The following is a 20,195-nucleotide window of genomic DNA, read 5'->3' as shown; positions in this document are numbered from 1 at the left end:
GAAAACCGCAGATTATCAAGGGCTCTGGCAGCCTGATGCTTTTGTAACACAGATTGCTCTGTCTGGGACAGAAAGGACGGAGGCTGCTCACTGATGCCCCGCCAGGAGGGCGATGCCGGCCCAGCGGAGCAGCCACGTGGCACCGGCGTGAACCTGCCCCGAACGAGGGCTGCAGCCGTGCCGCACGAGCTGAACACCACCACTTGACTCTAGCTTACAGGATTTTATGCTCTAAATAGTAAGTATTCCTTACTGCAACCTGCTTTGCCCCATGCAGGCAGCCCAAGTGCCAACTTGCTGATGTGACGGCATCGAGCCCGTGGGGAAGAGGAGCTCCCTCACCACGTACCGCTGCAATGCCTCTGTACTCCTGCAAGCACGGAGTCCTTGGGGATGGAGATGATCCTCCACATTGAGCGAACAGAAATCTCTAAACCCCGTGCAGGAGCACCCCGATGCCCCTGCCCAGAGGGACCTGGGCGCACAATGACCACCCTGTGGTCCCACACCGCTACAGCCTTTTGCACAGCTCACAGCAGGTTCACGTGGAGCCCTTGAGCTGTGTGGGTATTCATGGCATTTGATTTTCTTTTCTTTCCATGTTATTCTAGAATTCAGGTACAAATACTCAAACATTGGCCATACCAAAATAGCTCCGTGGCAATTTTCTTTTAGACTGTTTTACAACTCAAGCCAGAGGAACACAGCAGAACCCAGAGCCCAAAGGTTCCAAAACCATTGCATGACATGGGACACTCCAAACAAAAATATCTTTACATTTCTAAATCTTTCCCTCAGAAGAGCCTGAGCACAGCTCTGATCCAAAAAAAAAAAAAAAAAAGGCCAAATATCAGCAGCTCCTGCAAGCCCACAAGAGATTTCGCTAGTGCTACCAGTTTACCTGCAAGGCACCCAGATGCTACACTGAGGGGTAACTATCCACAGCTGGTCTGGCTGTCTGTCAGTCCTTGAGTGCATTCATGGGCAGGTTCTGAAACTCACTGAAACTGAAAATCACATTTCCAAACAAGATTTGCTTTAAGTGGCTATGTCAGTCCTCCCAGAGGAGCTTTAAGATGGGGCTTCCACAGCAAATAACTGCAAATACAAAGTTAAATCTGGTTTTCTACAAATATTCAGGAATATTTGCTTCCTGGCAACATTCCTGTTAGTAAACCAATTTGCTAAAATATTCATGAATAGCAAACTAAAGGGCCAAGTGCTTACATACAAAAATACAACTAAATATCCCCTGCAAATGTTTTCACAGCACTTGGCTTGCTCTAGATTTAATGGGAAAAGAAAAAAAAAACATAATAATGCCTGGCATTCAGCATTGTGGCTTCTACTGGAAAACCTCCGGTGGGGAGAGCGGTCACGGCGGCGAAGAGCCCCCAGCACAGACCTGCGCCCGCAGGGTCCTTGCGCGTGCCCTAACCCCGCAGAGAGGAACCAGGGCAGCAACGCCTCCTCCCAGCCCGGCACGTAACCCCCCGGCGAGCTGCTGTGCCAGAACAGCGGAGAGGTGGTGATGCTGCTACGGCAAAGCCCTGCCTGAGCTCTAATTGCAAAGCAAAAGCCCCACGTCTACTTTGGATGTGCTCAAATTCTTTCCCTTGAGCTCTTCTACATCTTGATCACAACCCTATGAGCAGGATAAATAAATAAAACCCCACCAAGAAAGAATTTTAAAAAATAAAAATGTCTCATTATTCCTGGAAAACAGCTGCATTTGCTAAACTCTCAACTAAATTGCCAGTGCGGCAGACAAAAAGCAAGCAAGGAGCGAAGAGGAAAACTCTGACAGGCCCTGACAGGAGATCGCAGTCATTGTGGGAAGAGTCAAACCCCATGCATTTCACATGGCAAACCTCTTACAGGGGAACGGTTGTTTAGCCCATCAGGCTGTTTTCACTGAAAACAACTCTGACTCAAAAGAAAAACAAGTGTCTTCCTTTGGACTTGTCACACCAATAGGCTTTTTACTACAAAGGTTACATTTAAATATAATTGGAAGCGAGCAAGTTTCTCATTGCACGTTATGCGGTTCTTTCCTCCTCTGAAATTTTAACTGAAAACGAAGAGGAATGAGCTGTGGTTTTCTCCATCACATGCTTTCATTACCGCGGGGATGTTTTTGTTCGGCAAAATCTTTACAAGATGAGGAGGCTGCAACTGCGTTTGCAAAACTGCAATATTTCCTCTCCCTTCCAGGGCCCCAAACCTGAACGTGGAGCGACTCTTTACACAAGGACAGCAGCCGGACGGGTTTAAAAAACCTGCTGTCCTGCGGGCCAAGGACAGCACAACTCCACGCTTACGGGCATTACGCACCGCGATCACGCCTCTACTGACCACTACCTGCTTGGGCACAGGGATTCCGCAGTAAGTAGCCCCAGCCAGTCTGTGCCCCTCCTTCACACCTGCAAAACAGCACATGCCAGGGGATCATACAGGGACAGAGCGCCCAGAATTGGGATGATTTAACAAGAGCTTTGATAGTCATTTCTGTGACCCTGCGAAAAATCACAGGCTCTCTTTTAGACTGCAATTCCTCCTCTATAATGGGTGGATTACTATTTTCCTGGCATGCAGGGGTGTTGTGAGGTGTAGTTCATTAATCTTTGTAAAGCATTCTAGGACACTTTGATGGGAAATGCAAAATATTATCAATAAAAGCCTCCCATTTAAATCTCATCTGGAAACCTTCCTCTTACTCCTTAATTTGCGATTGATCCCCACTCAATTAGAGGTAATGGGATTTACATGTACACTCCAGCAGCGGAGCAGACCCCACGGGAAGGTGCCAGCAGTGGCGTCGGTGCTAATTCACGTGAAGCAGTGAGTGGTCCCTGCAGCTCAGCGAGCCACAGTTGGATGCTGCAGCCCCGTACCTGCACAGTGACCACCCAAATCAGCGCTGGGCGAAGAGATGAGGCACGAATCCTCTCCGTGACTCAGCTTTTCACACAAAAAAAAAAAAAAAAAAATTTCTGCTCAAAGACCCTTCAAGTCACTAGCAGACAGACCAAATCTGCAGATCATTCACTAGCTCGCTATGTCAAGATTTAATCTTCATGGGAACAGTCTCATTTCACATTGGCCAGGGAAGGCAGATAACCTCACCATTGGCACTCCGTGTGCCTCCAACAAGAATACAGCTTCAATACGATATGCAAAAAAGTAGCTGGGGAATTACAAAAGGCTTGATCAGTACCTCGTGCTGTGAAGCTCTGGTGAAGTGCTTATTTTAAACAGTATTGCTCTGACTTCATGACACCTTCAGTAGGATTCAGCCATCACGAGTATATTAGCAAAAAGCACCTGTTAAATCCTAGAGCGCAGAGGCAGGGAGGGAGCGAGGGCTGGTGGAAGCTGCACAGGCTTTTTTCCTTGCAGCCACTTAATTGAATCTGTAGTGCCGAGCCTCTTGGTATTCCCCAGCACTCAGAATTTCAATTTGCTCCATAGATTTTTTTATACTGAGCACCCAGAAAAATTAGCATTTGTGCTGAATAGCTTTTAATCAACTGTTCTCAAATGTCAGTCCTTTTTCTCTTTAAAGCACTTCTAAATCTCCTCACCTGAGTCTCCCCTAGCCCTAATATTTATTCTATACATTTGTTTTCCTCCATTCAGTTTCCAGCATCCTTTACCACGATCTAATCATCTTAACCTTTAATGCCCAACTCTACCTTTTAAACTTCGCAGTTTTCTTTTTAAAGCAATCTCTTGGTCTCTGTCAGGGTTTGTTGTTTGTGGTTGGGTTTTGTTTTTTTAAATTAAGGTTTTCGCTGGCCTCTGTCACAGCACAGAGCTGGAACTGTCCCACGGAAAGTCGCCTGGCACCAAACTGCACATTACCTCTCAAAAGGTGACTTGTGAAGCCTTTAATTAAATTGTTAATTTTTCTCTGAATTCAGTTTATGTAATTTTAGAGAAATTAAGGCAACTTCAGAAGTGTCACATGAGCGTTGAAGAGCTCAGCTCCTGATTCCTGTGGTCACCCATTAGCTAACATACCTGATTCTGAAAAAATCCAAGTTTTTAGGGAATATTCCCAGCATTTTTTTTACTAGGGGAAAAAACATTCATGGTTTTCATTTTCACTCTAACAATGGCTCACTGGAAATCTGTTTAAATTACTTGGCCTTTTTTGCAGCAGCAGTTCCATGCCAAACCGGGTCTTGGTTTCTTGCAGAATTGCAGTGGCTGCCAGGAAAGGCAACCAGCCCTGGGGAGAAACCCTGACCTAGGAGAAAAATCACAATGTAAGCTATTCTTTACGTGCAACTGAACTAACCACGCTGTGCGCATAAAGTGATCTGCGTGCAGCTTCCATGCGTGCCTCCACGCTCTGAGGTCCAGGCTCGGGCACCTGCGCCCAACCAAGCCAAATGCAAGCTCCCTCCTCCTCCTCACTGCCTCCAGTTCTCACGTAAACCTCCCAGCATGGACAAATATTTTGCTCTTTGTGGTCACAAGGAAATGAAATTTAAGGTATATTCTCCATAGGTGACATTTTGCACATATATAAATTCCCTCTCTCTTGAATCAGCATCCTGAGTTTCCACCTGATGCTCTTCTAGGCAGAAGCACTTAAAGAGCATTCCAATCATGCCAAATTACTGCAGTTCAGCACTGAAATTTGAAGGTTTTCCAAGACAGAAAACAGTAATACAAATTCTTGATCTCTCCTGGTGAGAAGAAAGTATAAAAAACCCTATTCATTCTCTATTTTTATGCAATATTTATTTCACTGCACTTGAAATTACTTGGATAACACGTGGCATGTGTTATCCTTCCCTTCCACTGGGAAAACCATGAATGTAGACACTTGTTTGATTCCATTAATTTTTCATACAAGCTCTAGGAATTCAATTGAATCAAACTTTAATCTAAATATCCCTTCATTAGGAGAGAGATTGAGTCTATATGCAAAGCTGAGCGTGGCCAGAGAGCATTCAGAAATAGGTTTGGTCCTTCCCAATACTCAGATCACCAATTTCACCATTATCTCCAGTCAGAGCTAATGGGATACGGCAGGCGGCAGCGAGTGCTTTGCCAGCAGCTTGGTTAGCTCAGCACTTCGCTACGCAAACACTGTCCATGCATGTGCCCCAAGCGACACTGGGTGAGGGACAGTCCTTCCCACGAGCACCCCTCGGAAAATTGCTTTCTGAAATTCACAGCTTGACACAATTGTATTTTCATAACATGTGACACATGAGAAATCCTCCAAATTACTGTGAAAAAACCAGAAGAGTCAAAAAAGAAACAAGACATGGCGGGGAGGTGGAAGTATTGCAGTAGCATTAGCGCAACCATGATGGTGTAAGAACTAAAATGTGCACAGGGCTTACAGCGAAAGGCAATATCTTCTATTAGACTAATGGCATCTGGGGAAAAAAAGCAGGTAACTTTTGAGCATTCAAGCTGTTTTCAGGACTATGGGCGATTCAGCAATGCAGAGGCTCAATAAATGTGTCACTTTTTAATCGTGACTTTGTAACATCATGCCCCACTTTGCAGGCGTTTCTCCAGCGTATTCAACGCCCAGAAATGAGCGGTTTGGAAAACTGCTGATAGAACAGTGAGAGCTAATATTGAATTCAACAAAATTAAAAAAAAAGCAAAAATATTCTTTAATGCTTCCTATATAGGGCTCTTTAATATTTAGTTGTGGTTTAAGCTCCCAAATTAACGTACAATAAATATTATTAACCTGATTTGCAAAGAACAAAACCGAGGTGGACACAGCAAGTCCAGACTGCCATTGAATCAAAACAAGCATGTGTCAGATGCAAACAGTACACAAAAATAGGTAAAAATGAGACACAAACATCCCCTGGCATACCAAAGTTTGCACAGGAACTCCAACCGGTAAATGCAAGCCACATCCCCGTGTCTCTTCCCACATCCTTTACTTTGATTCTCCATCCTCCTCTGTCTTCTTCCTCCGCTTTCATTCCCCATCACAGCTGCTAAGGCTACGCATCAAAAGAAGCTTCATTATCACCTCCCAGCTTTCCCGAAATCGCTGCAGTGAAGATTCGCCAGCGCCAGGCTTTGAGCCGGCTGAGCAGACACCGCCCTAGAGAATAATGAGCTGCCTCTCATTTCTCTGCCCTCAACAATATCAAGCTGCAACTCCAGATGCTTTAAACTGAGACTGTCTCATGCCACCATCGTCTTCCTCCATGCCATGAAGTTTTAGGCTGAACTTCTCTATTTTCAATGTGTAAACAGTTCTTTAAACCCCTTTCTTAATCATCTGTCGCACCCTCCTTTGGGTTCGGGCAGAGCGGGGATTCCCAAACAGTGCCTGATGCTGGCTTTGTCCTCCAGTAAGGCGGACAGGCCACATATGTCATTAACTGTGGGCTTTGGTGACTGTAGTTCAACCAGTACACCCCAAAATATATGGGGGAAAGAAATCAGAAAGAATAATTCTGACTTTTTAAAGATGTTAATACTGCTGCTGAAATATCCTTTAATTCCTTTGCTCACTAGTTGATACACGATATGAAGCTGTTTGGTTTTATAGGAGATATTACGGCCATACACATCAAGACTAGCAACTGGAGAAGATTAATGGACTCGTCCTTAAATGGGATGAAACAGATAACAGTCACCAAATAAAACTGTTCACAGGGGCTTCAGTCATGACCGTTGTAAAAAACAAACTTTACACACTTTCATATTAAAAACAAAAGGCCACATTACAGTTACTTCTGCACTCCCCAAATGGCCATTGCCTCAAACTTGAGCTATAAAAACACCAGGAGTACTGGATAGGGATCGCTTTAGATAACACTACTTTTTCCACTAGCTTCATCCATGGTATGTTTTCCCTCATTTCAGCTTTACCTACTCTATCTGAAAGCTGTCACCAGCCTATGCAGAGTCCCAGCATCAGGGAGATAGAGATTTGTTTTTGGCGAAGCAGACACAGGTAATGGCACCGCTATTGAGGAGGTACAGTGGACATAATTCATCTTTTCATTGACTATTTCAAATTTAGTATCTGCCACAGTCCTCCAGTTCCACTTTCCTTTGAACCTGTAGGGTTACCACTATGGCCATGAGGTCCTCAGCAAAGGCTTCCTATTACTAATATGTATTAGGTCTCAAAGACTTTTTATTTTATTTAAAAATTCTTACATTCATTTCTTCTTTGGGGACTTCTTGTGGGATTTCTTTGGGACCTTTGCGAATTTTGATTATTTTTTCTTATGCTCAAACTTTCCACACTCTTGTTATCGGCATTTAATTTCCAGTGAAAGCCTGACTATATCAGGGAGAGTTTCACAACTGACTCTTAGAGGGCCAAGCCGTCCTTTCCATGTATTTCAGTAATGCTAGCAAAGGACTTTTAAAATGGAAAATACTCTTAAAGACCTTAGACCTGCTCCTACAAAATTCCTATTACCAAAGCTAGGAGCAGACCCTCTCACATTCGCATCCTCACAAAAATCAATGGAACTTCTATAATTCACCCCAAAGATGGATACAGTCTCTTTATAAGGAATTAAGCTGTCAATCACATTTAAGAGAATCCAGTCTGAAAAGCCAGGTAAAATTGATCCCTCCTCAAGGGACTCAGTGGAAGGAGCTGCATGGGCATAGTAAGGAATCCCTTTGGTATTCAGAGTCCTGGAGTATTCAGTACAGCAAGAACTGTAGCAGCTTTACTGCGAGCACATACCTACATACCTCCATCATATATAGCACTTATCTCTCTTTATAAGATTTGAAACTCCTAATATATTTACACTGGAAAATGAAAAGATCATTATAGGCCAGACCTACACATCAAAAACGCCAGACTCCTCCCCAGAGGGTTAATCGCATACCTCCCACCTCGCTGCCACCGAAGCAGCCTGTCAGCAGTGCTGCAAAGTTAAACTGGCAAATATTAATTGCCAGCTGGGAAATCTGCCATTAGTTCTCACTCAAGATTTTTCCAGCTGGAAAGATAGAGTGTTAAATGGAGCAGATTTCTTTGCAGTCTGCAAACCAGCCGACGGAGAGAGTTTGCCTGTTTTGCAACCACTAAATGAGCAAAACATTCAACACCTTCTCAGAGATGTTTTGAAATGCTATTCTTTAGAACAAATTACTTCTGGAAGTAACAAAGCACCGAACTAACACATAGACAACAAATGAAGTACAGAGGAAATAAACCACCACCACCACCTGAGGCTGAATTCATATCTACTCGAGATTACTGCAGTGATACGTTGCACGAGTTATTAGCCTGCCTGGGTTTTTTTTTTCCCCCAAGTCTGTAATTTATTTGCTTTCAAGCATAGAAATTTTTCTGTCAGCACGCAGAAAATTATCATTTTCCATAATTAGAAAGAAACTTTTTTGAAAACTAAAGGAAAGGTATACGAGAAGCTGAAAATGAAAGATGCCAGTTAGGCCATGAAATCGTAGTATTTTGCGATGATACGGGCATTTAGACATTTAGTGCAGGGTCAGACCAGGTTGCTCAGGGCTGTTCCCAGCCAGGTCTTGCAAGACCCCAGAGATGCAGGTGGCACCTGGGCAGCCTGCCCCACTACTCAACCATCCTCATGGGAAAACCATCTCCTTACATCCAGGCTGAACCTCTTGCTTCAGCTTTTCCCCTTCGTTTCTCATTGTCCCACCAAGCACCCTTGTGTCATGGGATTACAAGTTATTCTCGCTCTTTCAGTGTACATACACACTGGCATACGTATGCGTACATGCACGCACTCCCCAGCAGACTGGCACGTACATTTTGGACTACAGATATAGGGTCATAGTACGAAATGTTGTTCTGAGTAATAGTGAAAGGCTCAAACCCAGCAGTGTGATCATGTGTGTGACAGAAAGGAGGAAGGCAGGTGGTTTTCCACAGGGATTTATTTCCAAATTCTGTACAAAAATATGATTTATTATGGGGCAAGAATTGTCCTTTTGCAAGGAGGAAAATTACTGTAATGTATTTTCCTAAAAGGAAAAAAAAAAATATTTTAAGCAATGGGACCAAATTATTGAAAAAATTACTACTGACATTTCAGGAGAGACTGGAGGAAGGAGGATAACAGGACTGGAATACCAGACACGAACATGTTTTTATAGTGCCCCATGTTGCCACACAAAACTCTGTCAGATCTCATAAAATTAGAGCTTTAGTCTAAGTTGGACTGACTAAAAAAAATAATCGGCACAGGTACAGTGCATTTACATAATGGAAAGTTCAAGAATTTGATCAACTAAGTTGGATTCAATTCATGCCGGAGCACAAACTAAATCTGACCAGCTGCTATACAGCCCAGCAAGAAAAGCTGAGCTGTTTATAAAAAACCCAATACACCTGGATAAAGGGAGGATGTCACAACCAGAGAAAATAAGGAATGAGCTCAGGCAAGCAACACAGCTGCTTTCCTGTAAAGGGGCTTGACTGATGCAGGGGAGCTTTACGATTGCTGATCTCGCAGAAAAGAGTGGAGAAAAAGAAAGTGAAAAAATTACTCCTAAGTCCTGAAAATGAAAAAGCACAGCTCTAAACAGAAAGATTTTCTCTAATGTACGTACACTGCTAGAGAAATTCATTGCTCTGATGTTTCTGGAGAAAGGAAGGAGGTAAGGGAAGAAAAATTGTATTGAGTGGTGTATGCGCAGCTTCCACCAGCCAAAAATGAGAGAAAAATGAGTGGAGAGACTGAGTGGGTTAAAAAGTGAAAAAGAAAGAAAAAAAAAAAAGAAGTGGAAAAAAGGGGACTGCTGCTATGGGAAAGCAAAGCATAGTCCAAATCACTGCACTAAAATGATATAGCTACATTACCCAAGGCATTTATTCAAATAGGAATGTTTCCAGGCCAACTGCTGATTTTGGACATCTGTGGGACAATTGTCATCATGAGCACAGATATCTTTCCAGTTTTCACGGGTATTGGGAATGCTTTTGGGGAAGACGAACTTCTTCCTTCTCCTCTTTGGCAAAGAGCAAAAGCATTTTATCCTCATGTATTTTGTTACCTAGCCAAAATCACCAAACACTCAAATCAAATGACTACGGAAACTCACAAAACAGTGAAAATATATAAAACCAGAACACCCTCTACATAGTAGAGAAGTCTTAAAGGGAACATTTTGCTATGGCAAAACCAAACTATGTTTCATACTGATGAAGACAACTGGCTCAAGGAGAATTTGAACAGCTACGAGTAGGAGTGATATTTCTCCAGAGACCTCTGGATGTAGGACTTCTGCTTTGCAGTATTTCCCTTTGGGCTCCAAAATCTTACGTGAAGTTTTCCACCTATTTATCATTTCCTTTGTCAACTGAGAAAAAGGGATGGCATTTGTATTTTTGTGCATGGCAGCACTGGGAAACTGTGCTCTTCCAGAGAGTGCAGGATGAAGCCTGGGGAGATCTCTCCTGCTGGGACCTCTCATTACTTCACCCACATTTCCACACGCTCCCGCCTTGGACATGATGTCCATTTGCCAGCCCAAGCCTCGGGCGTGGTGGACAGCTTAGCCCAAAGTCCACGCAGCACGGACTAACACCCTCCGTGAAATCTTTCACAAACACAACGCTGATGTAGTCTACCCACGTTTGCTGATACCAGAAAGCCAATGTCTCCACGTGGTCCACCCTCACTCAGTAGGTCTGTGTGATTTTCCAGACTGCTCTCAAAGAGATATGTATCCATTTCAAACAATGCCAAGAGGAAAGCTGGGTGTCTGAAGTTTTTTTAACTTCTTGGACTCTCAAGGTTTCAAGGAACCATTTCATGTTGGAAATTGGTCACTTCCCCAGAGCCAAATTCTCTTCCACTAATGCTAGTACGGAATAAAATGCCAGTGAGGTAGCTCAAATCAAGCAACACCCCTCGTCACACATGAGTATTTGCTATACACTAGTATTTACAAAGCACTTCACATGTCATGAACACATTAAAAGACTTAAAAAAATCCTTTCCCAAAATACACAAAAAGAAAACAAGATCTTTGCTGTTTGCTTTGTTGTCAGTTTACTTGTGGATAGACTCAGCTCAGTCAAAGTGGAATCAGAGTATTCAATCTCTGTCATACTTTAAGGCCACCCAGTTTGTCACAGATAACTGGGTAAACTGGCAGAGCACACAGATGCGATCTGCAGTGTCCCTCAGCTCTTCGCAGGGGCTTAACTCTTAATTGAAGAAGTCAGCTGGGACAAAAACCGTGAAGAAGCCCACTCATCAGTCTAATTGTACTCAAAAAATTCATCTACTTGATAGAAAACAAATAGAAAGCATGTGCCTACTGACAGATGTACACCTGATATCCAGTTAAAACAATACATTTTGCACCTTTAAGATTCTTCTCCATTCAAAGTCTTACACCTTATGTTACATTTATAATGTTGCTTATAAGCCTGTAGCTTAATTGCTTACTACAATTTTCTATTTAAAAGAAAACACTATCATTCTTGATCTACAAATAGGAGAATAAAATAAAGAAATGAAGAGAAACACAGAAGATACACAGGAACTGCATAGCAGAAACAAAGGCTGAAGCCCAATATTCCTATTGAGTCCCATTCTGTGGGATTATTCCCTGCCTTAAGGTAAACTTTTTTCTATGTTTTATCTCTGCAGACAGCGGTGTGAAGTACTTTTTTATTTATTTGTGCAGTAAGAGGAGTGAGGGTTTTTTTTCTTTCTTCCCTTCCATAAAGCTGCTGTTCTGCTGAAAAGCAGATTTAAGCAGTGCTCCATGGCAAGAGTTTAAGGGTTACTTTAAACTGGGACACAAAACTACTACTTTCTGACATCATTTCATGGCCCCTTCAGGAAAGTACTCAAGCATGACATTGTATCATTAGGTATAATACAGCCATTGCAGAGGCACTGATTACTGCAATGAGAACTCATTTTCTTTAACACTATATGCAATAAGGAATGAGTAAAAACCCAGGCCAGAAGCATCGTTGTAAAAAGGGAGGCTATGCACAAGAGTGACAAAAACCTGCCCGAAGTCAGGAGAAGAAAACCCACCGCATCAAGCGGGGTCGGGGGGGTGCTGAGCACCTCTGAAATGAAGGTCTGCATTCCCCCTTTCTTTGGGAGGTTTCTCGTGCTGTGGCCCCATCCGCATCTTCCTCGGGGGTGGAGGCAGTTTCGAGCCAGATCCACGCCCGGATCCCACTTGATACCCTGAGGCAGAAACACTAGCACTAGAAGCAAGGCCCAAGCATCCTTTTCAGACGCTCCTTTTCAAAGTGACGAGCAAAAAATCCCTCTTCACCTTGACGTGCTCATGTGCTGTCCCTGCCAATACGCCTTTAGGTGACCCCTTTCCATCATTAACTTCACACAAGGTCTATTGATCCTAGACCTAATCACTTGCTTTGGTAAATTTAGAGCATGCCTGTGACAAGTCAATCCTCTGACCATCTCCTCCGTCTCATCCACAGCCAGACCCCCAAAATCAATGGGACTGCAATGCTGAGCAAAGCAGTGCCTAGATAGCTCTGGAAATCTTGGGCTGGTCTCGGTCTCCGGGCCTCCTCCGAGGCACAAGAACGGTAATGCTTTTCTATCTCCAAAGGGTATCATGAGGATATATTAAGACTTTTCAAACGGGCTCCAGTTTCTTAAATTGGCTCTTCTAGCATCGTGCACTCACATGTGTTAGCAAATGAGGGCCTGTGATGGATAGCTCTGTATACAGCCTACAAGCTCCTCAGGGGCTCAGGTGCCCAGTGAGCTGAAGATAAAGGAATTATTTTCATATTTGATCACATAAATGTCACTGGATATATTTGCAACAACCCACTCAAATCTTTCTATAGGTATATTGAGTCATATCCGACAATGAGTTTTCAAGATATACTCTGGTGAGGCCTTTATAAGACCTCTCATTAGAAGTAAAATAATTTACGACTTCTTCCACTCCCTGGCATTTTATCACATGCTCCTGCTACTGCAGCCTCAACTTGATTTGTGACAGGATGGTACATGGCATACAAAACATTAATGGAAAAGACACGGGACACCATCCTTCTAGTGAGGTGGTACAATGATGATAATGAAACTCGCTACTGAACCAGTAAAACAGCTGAAGATGTCTGCATCCTACTGGTAAGCAGAACTGTCTTTAAAATAATTTAAAACTCTGTTCTGGTGGTACACTTCCCAATCCTCTTATTTCATCTAAACAGCTCCTTTCCTTTGCCTGTGTAATTTGCCCAAGTAGATTTTTGTTTCTCATTTTTGCAACAAACTTTTTGTAATACTATATACTTTTTCTTAACGCCTTTGTCTTCTTCAAAGCCTTACCAAAAGAATTGGATTGTAAAAAAGTTACTACACTGGCAGTTGAAAGTACTGAGCAGCACAACTGCAGCACACTATACACACAGTGACGCTAATTATTCACCCGTTCCCAGTTTGATTACAGTTTGGGTAGTGATGACACTTTAGGGCTTAATAGCTGCATAAAACATTGTGTTATGTTCTACAGTGTCCTATAATAAATAATCTTTGAAAAAATTTATCTTTTAGAAATAAAACATAACATTTGGCCATTTATCAGGATTACAGTAAGACGAGCAATGAAAGTTCTACAGAAGTATCTGTTTTTAACAATGCCCTACCTTTGAAGAAACAGTCCTTGCTGTGGATAATGTAGATTTTTTTCCTCTGCAGACAGGAGGCTTGATGCAGTTGACAGTGATTTTCATAAAATTTGCCATCAGATCCACACACGGGCATATAGCTGGACTTGCAATCTTCTACGCATCTGCACTCGGGCTGATTGGTGTCCTTGCTCATGACACACTTACTCCCCCGGCCGCAGTACTTCCTCTCACATGATGCATGCAGGCCATCCTGCCCATAAAGCACTGGGAAAAAGCAGAAAAAGTCAGCGTGAGCAGTATTTCCTAACGGACCGTACTCGTCTGGTATAGCAACCCAACAATTCCAGGAGCAAGAGCTACAAGGTTTCCAAGGAAAAAGCACCCCACTTTCAATAGCAGCACAACTGCAGTTTGGAGAGGGTCTTCACATCTGTGCTCCCAGACCTCCATCTCTCGCTCATCAGAACAAGAGTGTGTACTGAAAAGTGGTGGACATGGGGCCGTTTGTCCTTTTAGCCCTTGGTGAAACTATACCCGAGAATAAAATCCTGAGAGAGTATTTCAGTGCCCAAAGTTTGGCAACGACATTCAGGAAGCAATTCTGAAAACCTATAGCTCCTCTGGCCACAAAACCCACACGGAGCTTCGTTTCAGGCAACAAAGTGCCCTAAGTGCTGGCACTTCAGCTTCTGTACCAGTATCTGCATTCGGAGTCTAACTTCCACTCTGTGAGCCAAAAGCAGAACATCCCCAAGGCTAAAATTCACATAGGTTTCAGTGAAAGCCCAGACAGACATTTGCTGAGAGTTTTGGAAAAAATAACTCCCAAGAAAGACTTTCACTGAAGTCAAGGGAATATTACGGGAAGAAGCTTCTTGCTGTAAAAGTGACCATCAGTATCTACACCCCTACACTCTGAATAACGACATATAATCAAAAATAACTTTCTACTACTTTTAAGAATTCATTGGATAGTACAGCAACGTTCAGAACATTTTATCTGCTGTTTGATACTATTAAACGGCTAAGGAAGTTGCCCTTGTGCTATAACATCTTCTGCTTCTGAAGTTTCCTCGCTTAAAGGCTTACAACAGAACATTATTATAATTCATACAGGACAGGGTACCTCCAAGCAAGCCACTACTCAGAGCAGTAATTAGCATTATACTCACTGAAGAGAGTTCCAGGAAATTAGATTATTCTATGCTAATTGGAGTACACAAAGTTGAGAATCACAAAGGCGTGCTGCAAAAGGCGTAATTAAAGCAGGAATAAACATTTCATAGAGCACAACCTGCTGCCAGCCTTGTGCAGCCTTCCAACAGCAGCAGCCTCCGGCTGCACCCATGCCAGTGACTCAGTCCGGACCAGCAAGGCAGTTTTGAAGCAAATCCCTGTTGTCTACATTAACCACATGTAGGTTTGGCTCTCGGTGAGGTTTTGGTGTGTGCTAGCTATCACGGGAAGCTCAAGTGGAAGCACTGCTCCAGATGTGCTCCAGCATCCAATGGGACAAATCCTGCAGCAACTGCAGCACCAAAACACCCTCCAAAAGGCACCCAGGGCTCTTGCCTTCAAAGAGTTTTCAAGCAGCAGAACAGTTCAGCCTAGGAGAGCAGACCAGATCTCATGCAACGACCCCTCCCCATCACATGTAGTGGAGTTGTGAGGAGCATCAGCACTAGCTACTTCAACCTATTTTATCTGGATAAATATTTATCAAGATATTTTTATCCTTTTTATAATGATAAATTCCTTGCTAACAACAACATAGCCCCTGTCTGCCCAGCATTTTATGCCAATAAGAAATGCCCCAGTTGTTGAAGCTACATTTCACCTACTAGTGATCAAGGGGTTAAAGTGTGTGCACAACGAGAAACAAAAGTTTCCACAAAACCCTATTTGTCTTGGTCCCTGTTAAGCCTGTTTTTATCACTGTAAATCTGAAAGAGAAAAAAATCTGTTATTGGAGGATTAACTATTTGACTCAATAACTCATTAAAATTCCTCCAACTTGGCAAGCTAAGAAATATTGACTTTTCCTGACTTGTAATAAACTAGAAGGTCAAAGCGTCTCCGAGCAGTGCAAGTAGTACAGTCCTTGGAAGGAGTATCTGAATATTCTTTATTTACTTTACTAATTGTTCCAGACTTTCTGCAAAATGTCCTCAAGAATGTGAATTCTGTGGCCTCTGGGAGACATCACTGTGAAGGCCACCTGCATTTACGGCGTCTGCTGTAGATCAGAGCAGCACGAAGGATCAGGGCTTGAGGAAGCCCTGGTCAAGCACCTGGTCAAGCTCCTCCTCTCAGTGGTGGGACCGGCACCTGTACAGGAACTTGGCTTATTCATCATACTACGCCTCAAAAGACATGTTTTGGAGACTGCTGTTGATGTTAAAGATATTTCAAAAAAAAAATCAAGATTAAGGAGCTATTATTGTCTATATAAATGTAATTCAGATACAACTACAGCAGAGCTCTTCCTGTGCTGTCTTGATCACTAAAAATTGATCACAGAGTTGGCTCCGGCTGAGGACTGCACCATGCATCTTGCTGAAGGTTATTTCTCCCTCCCTGTTCACAGTGGGCTGCTCTGATTTAATGCATCAGGTCATGCTGGGCTGGCCACAGCTGCACCCTGCCCCAACGGCTACCGCGGGCACCGGCAGCAGCAAAAACCTTCTTGGAGCCTCAAGTATTTTTGGTATTTTGATTTTTAGTATATACTTAGCATTACTGAAGACAAACACTGTTCCTATTGCAATGGACGTTTTAAGTTTTTTAATGATACATCAAAGATTTGGTTAAGCACTAGCTTATTAAAAATAAAAGGACAAAATACTTTGGCTTTTCTTCGTCCACCCCGGTTACTATGGAAAAACGGCAGAAAGCCTGTCTGTGTTTATGCCTCATTCATTTTCTTCATAGTCTGGTTTATCCTGTGTTCCCAGTTGGAGAACAGTTTAAACACACCTAAGCTGGGTAAGGGGGTAGGAAGGAAAGACTCCTGTACTCAGGAATCCTGATGCACTTCTCCCAGTCCGGGTCCTCTGAAATCTGTGTCTGCAAGCAGAGTGTTAACATGGGGTGACTTTGGCAGAATCTGATAACGTTGATAGCAGCTCTTTAATTCAATTACTATTTGCATAATCCTTTGAAGAACAAAAGCTCCCCACAAGCACACTCAGTCATACAGACCGATCCTCTGCCCAGGACAGACAGTAACGGGATGCAAAACAGAACAGAGCCAGTGGGAACGGCGAGGAAAGAAGGTATCGTCTTCTGCAGATGAAGACTGCAGATGAACTGTTGTCTTTACCCAGGTAATTAATTAATCCAGAGCAGCACCACAGAAAGGGAGTTTCCTGGATTGCATCAAGGCGCCTCCTCCTGTTGATCCCATGGGCAGCACCCGAGCTGGGAAGGACACCGGCGTGTAGCTCAGTGGCATGAAAGGCGCCTGCCATTCTGCCATTGCTATTTTTTTGTCACATTATTAAAAGTGACTGAATTCCCCACTCTTATAAGGATTATTAAAAACAGGAATGGGAAAGGTAATCAAGTGAAACTACCAACTAACTGCTCATAGTGTTTACAAGCCCCACTGTACTTCATGGAAAAAGGCATAATTTATTTAATTTATTAGTTGCAAAGAAAGTAATTTACTTAGGTTAAAAATTGATCGTCTTGCAAAACAAGCCACTTCTCAACACTAATTAAGTTCACCCAACATGGGTAGAGTCCGAGCTGCTAGGTTACATGAAAACCAGGAGGATGGAGAGAGGAAGCCCATTCGCACAGGCCCATGGAAACACTTGACTTCTCAAATTGGTTTCAGGCTGCCCCTGCGAAATTTGGAATTCCAGTGGAAAACCAACAAAAGCTTGGTGCATGCAGTAAAATAACCTAGTTCAGGAATTTTATAAGGCTGCTTAGCAGGCTGCCTTCAACTCAAAGACAGACTTTAATATGAAAATGAAGATGTTATCGCCACACTGGAGAAAATGCATCCTCTGACTGTTCATTAATTCATAAAGACAGAGACCTCATCTACCTTTCACACACCACTAAATACGTTACAGATCAGACTAAGGCTCACAGACGATTTTTTTTATTCCCAAACGCAACCCTATTCCTTACTTCAGCAAAAAGTTCAAGGGAAGGTTGGGTTCACAACAAGCTCTGACTTCAATTAAGACCAACCACACAAACCCATCACACATACAGCAAAACCAAAACCCCAACAGCTCTATCATATTGCTACTCATAAGAAGTTGCTTATACGCTGCAGAAATGTAAATTACTACATTTATATGTAAAAAGCCAGTTTGCCTTCACGTTACAGTGAGCTCCTGCAGGCAGCTGGACATCCAGTTTTATTGCTGAAGGAAAAAGTTTAGACATTACATCTGGACTGGAGCCAAAACTGGAAACTCTAATTATGGGGCACTGGTGACTAGTGTAACTGAAGCCAGATGCTTCTACGCCAACTCCTCCAAAGGCAATGCTGCACCTTGCCAATGTTGCAGTAAAATCAAACCCTCTATAACACGATAAAAATACTCAGTCTCTAAGCTTATTTTGTCAGTTCCATTAGGTAAACTGGTGAGGTAACAGGTCACGAGATATGCCTCCAGGCATCACTTTCCCAACATTTTTCCTTTCCTACATTAAATAACCTTCTGTGGTCTAAAATGTCACACCTATAAGCACTATTTACTGCTGAAAAATACACGTTGCCAGCAGACACAGATATATACATGCACAACGCATACTCACACGGGGGGGGTGTCCAAGTATGTATTTACATAGATCTATCCACATACACAGATTGTGCACGTTTACACATGACTAGACACTTCCCATACAGTTCACTTGCCACAACTTCACTTCTGCTGACGATACAAAGTCAGATGCTGCAGCACAAAGCCTTAAACCTTCCTTCCCCAGCACACCTTTAATCCTGAACAACTCTGGCTGGAAGTAACAAAAGCTCAGATGCATGACTATGGCACCTGGCTTCTGTTCAGTTAGCAAACACGTGTGCTACATACATCGCTACCACCACAATAAAATAAGAAACATAAAGCAGGAATTCCATAATAATCTGCTCTATGAGTTTCTCGGTTTTTCACTGCATGCCTGTTATGGAAGTGGAGAGGCAGAAAAGCCATGGTAAATCACCTGGAATAGGGGCAAGGCAACAGTGCATTCATTATCTCCATTACTAGCTTTTGGTGCTGTAATTTATTTACTTTTATAAAGTAACACTGGTGAGTTATCCTGGAGAATGACAAAAAAAGTGAGATGTGCTTCAAGCGTACATTTTGCTGTGGATGCAAACTATTTTCTTTCAAGGTCCAGAAGATAATTTTGTGTGTGTACATGTGCATGCATCTTTGAGCAGGATGGAGGGGGACATATCAGCCTTGGAAGGGAAGGACACACACACACACACAAAAAAAAGAGTTGCTTTTACTAACTGAGATAGCCTCCTTAGAACAAAAACTAGCAAACCTTCCCAGATGGCCACGTTACTTCAGGAGGACTTCTTGCAGAGTTTAAAAAACAAAACAAACACCAAGAGGAAAGGAAAATCTACTCTGGAAAGGAGTGCTGCAACAAATAGTTACACTGATGACACCAATGCCAAGGGAGCTGCCTAATCTGTGCCCACAGATTAACAGCAAATACAAACTGGAATTGCTCAACCAAAGTTTGGTAGCAACATGCAATTATTCTGCACTAACACCAAGGAAGCACACAAAAATCATAGGAAAATTTTCTGTATCAATTTTTACATCTGAGAATGGGGATTAATGTTACTTTCTATATGTCAGGACTACGAAATCCATTAGAGATGACACCATGAAAAGGCATTTGAAAATTTCAAGTAACTGTGCTATTCCTAACATAATTAGCCTAATTTTTGTCCCATTTCAAATCCATTTAACCATTACGAGATCAAAAGCTTCATTAAATATTATTTTTAGATAGTACCATGGTTTATGAGGGTACTAACATGAAAATAACAACATGAAAAGAGAGGCAAGAAACATGTACAAATCAAAAGATCCCAACTGTGTAAAGCATGTAAGTAGGTTACTGAGAAAGAAATACCAGCCAATATATGAGACCATATATATATTTAGAACCTCACCATGAAACTCCACCATGCACAATTTGTTCGATTGTTCTCTTCTTGGAAGAGCTACTAAAGAGGCAATTCATAAAATTGCTCTTTATTAAATGTTTAGATAAAGTTATCTATGATAGGCACTGCATATTGAAGGCAATTTTATCATATTACCACCGTGCAGCAAGTATAGATATAGACTTAAATCTACTGGACTGTGGCGCAGCTCCTGTTGGCACCATACCCCGTCCTGCTTTTGCAAGCTGTCTGGCAGGTCCCCGCAACTAGCCAGCCAAAAAATGTCACAACATTAGTATATGACCAGTATATTGCCTGCATTGATCAGAAGGATTTAGTTTCATGTTTCCCTGGGCACCCGTATTTACAGCGTTGTGAGCAACCCAGTGAAGCTGGCTAGCAGCCTGTGCGCATGCACACGCCTGTATTGTT

The 20,195-nt window shown here is 42.7% G+C and overlaps 1 protein-coding gene across 1 annotated transcript in view; it reads right to left on the bottom strand.

The window, feature by feature from the left end:
• The window catches only part of FSTL4 (follistatin like 4), a gene marked incomplete at its 5' end in the record, with an annotated part of 234,488 nt that overhangs the window by 149,632 nt on the left and 64,661 nt on the right, over positions 1 to 20,195 (bottom strand). The window contains one exon of the mRNA XM_082006204.1: positions 13,622 to 13,870. Coding sequence (XP_081862330.1) covers positions 13,622 to 13,870 — 249 coding nt within the window. The remainder of the gene's footprint in view (positions 1 to 13,621; positions 13,871 to 20,195) is intronic.

Source organism: Phaethon aethereus (genome assembly GCF_964289735.1).
Source record: "Phaethon aethereus genome assembly, chromosome: 14".
Classification (NCBI taxonomy): Eukaryota; Metazoa; Chordata; class Aves; order Phaethontiformes; family Phaethontidae; genus Phaethon; species Phaethon aethereus.
The sequence above is the reverse complement of the archived record's forward strand: the minus strand, read 5'-3'. Positions and strand labels throughout refer to the sequence as shown.